The 7409-nt window shown below is 31.1% G+C and overlaps 1 protein-coding gene across 3 annotated transcripts in view; it reads left to right on the top strand.

Annotated features, from left to right (window-relative positions):
* Window positions 1-4593, top strand: part of LOC107638842 (nuclear transcription factor Y subunit A-7) — a 12011-nt gene extending 7418 nt beyond the window's left edge. Inside the window, exons 1-6 of one of the 3 annotated variants that reach the window (XM_021120720.1) lie at window positions 811-962; window positions 1624-1684; window positions 2290-2426; window positions 3286-3387; window positions 3472-3654; window positions 3881-4593. In XM_021120720.1, the coding sequence (XP_020976379.1) occupies window positions 1660-1684; window positions 2290-2426; window positions 3286-3387; window positions 3472-3654; window positions 3881-4066 (633 nt within the window). In that variant the 5' untranslated portion in view covers window positions 811-962; window positions 1624-1659 and the 3' untranslated portion in view covers window positions 4067-4593. Of the gene's footprint in view, window positions 1-810; window positions 963-1623; window positions 1685-2289; window positions 2427-3285; window positions 3388-3471; window positions 3655-3880 lie in introns of those variants that run through there. The other 2 variants (XM_016342240.2, XM_021120721.1) reach the window with 2 other exon arrangements.

The raw sequence follows: 7409 nt of genomic DNA, 5'->3' as shown, positions 1-7409 counted from the left end.
TTATGCGTTTTTTTTTTCTGTTCATATATTTTATTGATATATATAAATTAATCATCATATTAAAGTAAGCATCATCTTTTAATGATTAGATCGATTTACTTGAATAATATTCCATTTGACTCAATTAAATTAGTATCTTGAGTATTGAATAATGTGGTTGATGATTATTATTATTTTAGGAATCTTATATATTATGATGATGAAGATGTGTAGAGGAGATAAATTTTGCATGTGACGATGAACATGCATAATAATAAGTTAAAAAATTGGATTCACCAAAAGTATCTATTGATTTACCCATTAGTCTACTTTTCATTAAGTTAGAGATTTTTCTAATTTTTAAAATCCTTATCTTATATCTATACCCTATTGAATTTTACACATTTTAACCACTTTTTATTGCTCTGTTAACCGTTTTTTCAATATCTAAATTATTTTGATATCTTTAATTTGAATTCAATTAAAAATTTATTTATATCTTAGAGAAAACGACAAATAGATTCTTAATCTTTTGTCCCGCGGATATTTTCGTCCTTAACCATTAAAAAATACTTTTAAGTCCTCAATCTTCGCAAAAATTGGACGGATCAGTCCCCAACGGAGGCATTTGGACGAAAGGACTGATCCATCCAAATTTTATAAAGGTCGGAGACCTAAAAATATTTTTCAATAATCAAAAAAAAGGTTAGGAACTTATTTATCATTTTCTCTAATTTCTGTGGTTACCTGTTTCTGTTTTTGGTGACGCTATGGTTACCTATTTCATTTAACAAAATGATTTATTTATTTATTTTAATTTGTGAATTGGGTGGGTGTCGTGTGGATAGGTGGCAGGTATGACGCATCACTTAAGCTCCAAAGACAAAGAGTATCTAATTTTCCACTTCCAACAGCGTTCTCGCTCTCTCTTTCTCTCTTCCCTTTCTCTCCCAATTCACACTTCAATTTCTTCTTCCTTCAAGGTCAGTTTCCATTCTCCACCCTTCAATTCTTTTAATTTCTATGCTTTTCAAACTTACCTCAACAAAACCCTCCCAATTTGAAAGTTTTCCAGTTTTTCGTGTTTGTTGCTATTTGGATCGGATTGGTAATTAGGAAACCAATAAATCATTAGTTGAAATTGTACTACTTGTTTAGCTTGCTGTGTAGCTCTATGTTCCAGTAGGGATTGGATATGAATATTTAATTTTTATAAGATTAAGAATTGACTCGTTGACACTTAGCAAAGTCTGTTTTCAAATGGAGGATTGAGGATTAAAGATTTAAGTCCCAAACAAGGCAATTAGTTAGAGGATTCTCTTAATTGTTATAGTGATTTAGGGCTTAAATTAAATCATACAGGAGTAGGACCAAGCATGAGAAATAGACAGCATAATTCTGAATCAACATGAAATTTATAAATTTTGGAACTTTATTCATGTTGATTGTACTTGCAAAAACTATTAGCTTCTTGCAAATTTTCTTCTTTCTCATTAACATAAACTATTTGCATAGACAATTAGTAATTTAGTATTAGGCTCTGGCAATTCTATTTCTTCTTCTGTTTCATTGGCTCTGTTTACTCTTCGTACTATGTTACTAAAATTCTCTTGAATTTTGTTGACACTTTTGTTTTACTTCTAGATTTGGACACGGTTTTGCATGTAAATCAGGAAAAGGATGACTTCCACCCATGACGTTACAGGTATCTACAGCTAAAAGTTCCTCAAAAGCATTTTTTGTTGGTTTTTATACTTTGCTATTTTCTGGACGCATATCTGTTTCTTAATTGGGGAACTGATAGATATGCCTATATTAATACACTGGGAAATCTTTATCATATAAATAAGATGTATAACAATTAGTATTGAATGCTAAAGATAATTTTGGTTTAAGATAGAACAGTCCAAAAGTTATCTCTTTGAACTTAAGACCGCTTGGAAAAGGAGAATCTTTTTCTTTTCATTGTTGAGAAAATATAATGATGCTTATTCTCTATGTTCATATACTCCTTATTTGCAATTTGCAGATTCTGATTTCTGAGATAGTTCCTTAGTTTTTTAGATTTTAGATGTCAGAATTCTTACTGAATGATTTGTTGTAATACTTTATCTCTAAGCTGACAGCTTTTCCAAAATAGACAAAAACTATCGCCTTTTTCTCACTCGTTTCTTTTCATATTAACTATATATACTTAAAGAGAAATATCTGTTTCTTTTAAACTTACAAATTGAACACAAATCTGGAGCTTTCTTAAACGCGAGCATGCAAAGAAAAGGAGAAGTAACAATTTGACAAATTGTTGTCCAGATAATGAAGCTGGTGAGAAAGAGCAGTCAGAATCACAGATGCAATCTTTATCTGCAAATGGAATTTCTGATCCAGGTGCTGGTATGCAGAATAATCAGTATGTAACACCTGCACCACTTGGAACTGGGTATGCTATGGTATGAACTTCACATTTGATTTAACTTCCCTTTAAATTATGCTGTAAAAAACTAAATATTTTTGTTCTATGCTTCGTTATCATTAGTGCTTTTTATTGAAGCTTGCAACCTTAGGTTTAATTAATTCAAGATATCCATCAGAATTCTTTATTAGGCTATAGCCATTTGTCAGCATTTGGCGCATCTTATCCATTGCAGTTATATATATAGGAGTTATTATGTTGAAGAAAATTGATTCGAACATCTAAATATCTGTTCATTGTAAAATTTGTTGCCCAAGTTTATTCTTAGTAATTCTTGAGTTAGCTCTTAACACTCCTTGTCTGAACTGTGAAGCTAGGAATTTCCCAGTATAACCTTAACAAACTACTGTGAAATATTATCATTATTATATGAAAGGGTTTCTTGATGGCAAAGTTTTCTCAAAAAGTGTTTAGAACGTGCTTTTCTTATAAATGCTTAATGTAGCTTGGGGTGGATTTCTGATTTATGAGCTGACAAATAATAATGAAAACATTGAAATATGAAGTTTTGCTGTTAAGTGTCCCTAGGGATGTGTTTGGTAATTTAAGGTTGATTTCTTGAAGTAACCAGAGTTTTTCACTTTTTTGACCCTGGGAATTGAAGGTCCATGAATGATTGCCTGAGCAAGTAGTGGTACCAGTTGTTATCTTGATGTGATATCAAAGAAGTAAGAAGTGGCTGTTCAGACTTGGTCAGGCGGTTGAATTACTTTAGCTTCCCCCACCATTGTAGATTTGATCTTTTTGCTTCCTTTCTGCTAGTTTTTATCGCCTCATCTTATTTTCAAACATGAACTTTGTTTTTCACTTAATTGATTTCTGCTGATTTATTGAAGGCGCCCCCTCCTTATCCATATCCAGATCCTTACTACAGAAGCATGTTTGCTCCGAATGATACACAGCCATATCCCCCGCAGCCATATGGTGGACATCCAATGGTAAAGTTTAATTTTTTTTTAGTATCCCTGTTCGCGACATTATGGTTTCTTGTTACATCCTTTGTCTGAGCAATCATACTATAGAATTTTATCTCATGCCAGGCCCATATTCAGTTAATGGGAATTCAGCAAGCTGGTGTTCCTTTGCCTACTAATGCAATTGAGGAGCCTGTGTTTGTAAATGCAAAGCAGTATCACGGTATCTTAAGACGTAGGCAATCCCGTGCTAAAGCTGAATCCGAAAATAAGGCTATCAGGAATCGTAAGGTATATCATTATCCATGTCTGGTCTCATGATTCTTTCAACGATGCCAAATACTGTTTTAAGTAAAAAAAAATATCGAACGTCTGTCGTCTAGCATGGGAGAAGGGAGAAGGTTCCTGAAGTTGTGTTGTGAACTGCTAGCTTCTTGATGTTAGATTGATTGCTATCCATAGTCCATAGATTTATTTTACTCGAACACTTATATGGATGTATTTATTGATCTTTCAGCCATACCTGCATGAATCTCGACATCAGCATGCACTTCGACGAGCAAGAGGATGTGGAGGCCGATTTCTGAACTCAAAGAAAGATGAGAATCAACAGGACGAGCTGTCACCTGCTGACAAATCACACTCAAACGACAATCATAATCCTGACAAAAACAATCTTGCACCATCAGATAGAGCATCCTAACACTACAGGAGCACTGACAGTGTGGACAACAACCGGCCAGTGTCTATATCGCGAGACCAGTCTCTGGGGAACAGCAGAGTCAGATATCTAGCTATCGCTTCGACACTGCAAATGCAAACCCCCATATGTATAATTATAGGTATAGGCTGTGTAGTAATAGTAGTTAGGGAGGTTGAAAGAGGAAGCAAGTAATTAATGTAAATTGAAGTGATTATTGTGGTCCCTTTTACCGGTATATTTAGTTTGGGGTAAAAATGGAATAAAACTTTTTATGGATGAGTTCAGTGTGTACTTTTAGTCTTTTACATCCATTTTTAATCCTAGCCAGACATACCCTTATAGGTGAGATTTTTTAGTAAGAGTACAATTTCTTTGTACTATTTGGAATCGTAGGAAGATTGGAGATTAAGCAAAGTCATCATAGTTTGTTTGGATCATGTTTATTTAGCTTGTGAGAAGTGGTAGATCAGTTGTTGTACCTGTCTTTTGGTTCATGGTCGTTAAAGAGGTTGATAAATTGAAACTAATTTCTAGTTGCAAGTTGATATTATTGGATTGGACAGGTTAAAAGTTGAAACTACCAACAGGCAGATTTTCTTATGCACATATAACCCTATTTGACAGAGTTTGAGACATTTTGACAAGAAAAAGAGGGTTTGTTTTCTGAATTGCAAATGTAATGCAAACTTTTGTGGGCCTAATCCAGAGACATACGTAAGACTTAAGAGTCTAAAATAGCCTATTAAACAAGAAATTGGGCTAGTTTTGGAATTTGGCCCAACAATTATGAAAAAAAAAAAGAAAGGCCGNAAAACTCACACTTTATTTCCTTTTTTTTTCTTTTTTGGTACTAGACACTAAAAAGTAAAAACAGAAGAAGAATCAATTTATGTATGTGCATAGTTTTAAATTATTTAGAAGAAAATAAAAACATGTTATTTCTGTTCTAATTTGCTCCTACATAAATACTTCGAGTGGACTATATATAACAATTGTCTTTTATTTAAATCATATAAATCATTCCCTCTAAGAATTTTTGCTTTCGCTTGACTGACCTAAGAACGAAATATAACAAAGTCTCGTGAAAAAAATCTTTCATTTATTACAATTATAGTGAAGAGTATCATACATGATTACATGGTAAATTGGTCACTATCATTATAAAAACTAAAAATGTTAATTCTATAAAGGGTATAGGTTACACTGGGTGCTAATGATTGAATTGAAATTACTTCAGCTTATAACAATGGGGTTATTAGATATCATCATAATTATCTTAATATTCTCCATTTAAATTAAACATCATAGAGATTGTGTGCAATCTGGACGCATATTATTTTCTTATAGTAATTAAGTCCTCGCAAGTATTTTTCAATGACATTTATTTTGATAATAATATATAGCACTTCTGAACTATAGCAAATTACTAAGAGAGTTCAAAGTGAGTGATGTTATAACTTAATTAAAATCTCACTCATCTAATTATTTGATCTAAGCTAAGGAAAAACCATCTATTATGCATACAATAATAAATTAATAATCAAACAATAGTAATAAGTGAGATTAACATGTTAATTAAATAGAAATCAGAATCATCTTCAATCACTTTCTTGCTTTTATATATGTGTAATAATTCTACTAGTATAATTAATTCTTTTTCTCGTATTGAAGAAAAATGAAGTCATATAGAAGAGAGATTCGATCCCATTATTAATGCCAATTTTCAATGATTTGATTCTTCATCCAATTATCCCTTCGATGATCAGCATGATTATATATCAAAGGAGGCATCTCAAAATTCAAAAGGGTACTATTTTTTATTTTTTATTTTTTTATTTATTTAACATTATATAGATCTTATGATCATCACCAAGTCTTCCCAGCAATCATGTCATTTTTGGCTAAGACTCTCAAACGTTGTTGGGAATTGTCTTATTTATGCTATCAAAATTACTTCATTATTTTTCCTCTCTCCCCACTCTTTATTTTTTATTTATTTTTTCGCCTTTTATTTTCATTTGGCACAAAGTTAGTTTTTGGATAAGTGATGAACACCTCTGAGTCATGACCATGCTATATTTGTCTTTTCTCCTAAATTTATGTGATTCTATTCCCATCTTAATTATGATGTCTAAAGCTTAATTAAATGACTGCTTTTCCTCTTTTAAATGTAATTATTAAAATTTTCGAAATATTATAAGTTATACAATATTTGGCACCTAATATGTAACAACTTTCTTATAAACACAACTTTAATGTAATTTCACATATAAGTGTAAGATTATTTCACCTACTATATCTAAAGCATTTTCGGATTTTCCTTTTCCTTTTAATATCATAAAAGTGATGACATACTCGAACTCATAGTGATCATGATGAAATGCCATTCTTATGAGTTGTAATCAACTAATAACTAATTAGTAGCAGCAATTTTCTTAGCCCACAGGAGATTTGGAGATTGAGAAGAAACAAATTTCAGAGCACTTAGCAAATAAAAGTGAATACACATAAAAACATGTTTGGGAATCTTATTCAGAAATGTAATAATGTTTTTGACCTCAACAACTTATTAATCATTTGCAAGCCAGAAATTTGAACTACCAAAGAGCCTGAAAAGTTCACATTGATATAACCTTTTCTTGACATATGAATTGATATATGGGGTAGAATTTTCTCTCACTTTTTTCAACCTTTTTTTTCTTTTCCCGTTGTTTATTTTAATATCTCCTTAGTTAGTTTCCATTATTGTTCACTATATGATGAGCAAATTCCATGATTTGTAGGTGATTACAATTTAATTACTTCCAATTTCTCAACATTATGATCTACAAAGCATATATAGGTTCTATTCCAAACATTATCTGGGGTTGACTTTGATCTAATTAAAAAATAAATAATTAGAATAATTCGATTCAAAAAGACATATTAACTAATAATAAATTTTAAATTATAAATCTTAAATCCTACTTTAAATTCTCTAAAAAAATAAGAGTTACAAAAATAATTTTCAATTAAAAAATATTAATTAATATCCGCCAATTAAAAGTTGGTTCCAATACTTATTCGTCCATTAATTGTTATAACGTTATTTTATAGTTTTTGCCCACTTTTATCTGTCCTATCCTATCCTATGATGCACGGACACTGACACGGACACAAGATATGACACGACATGATATAGGATACGCGAACATACGAATTTTAAAATCTTATAAAATACGGAGACACAAACGACATATATATAAAATATAAAGTATTTTTTAGATAAATTACAATGAATTTTTAATATTTTATTGGTATTAAAATATAAAATAATTTTTTAATTATTCTTAATGTCTTCTTT

Source organism: Arachis ipaensis, chromosome B04 (genome assembly GCF_000816755.2).
Source record: "Arachis ipaensis cultivar K30076 chromosome B04, Araip1.1, whole genome shotgun sequence".
Lineage (NCBI taxonomy): Eukaryota > Viridiplantae > Streptophyta > Magnoliopsida > Fabales > Fabaceae > Arachis > Arachis ipaensis.
Note: the sequence above shows the minus strand (reverse complement) of the source record. Positions and strands in the feature narration are given on the sequence as shown.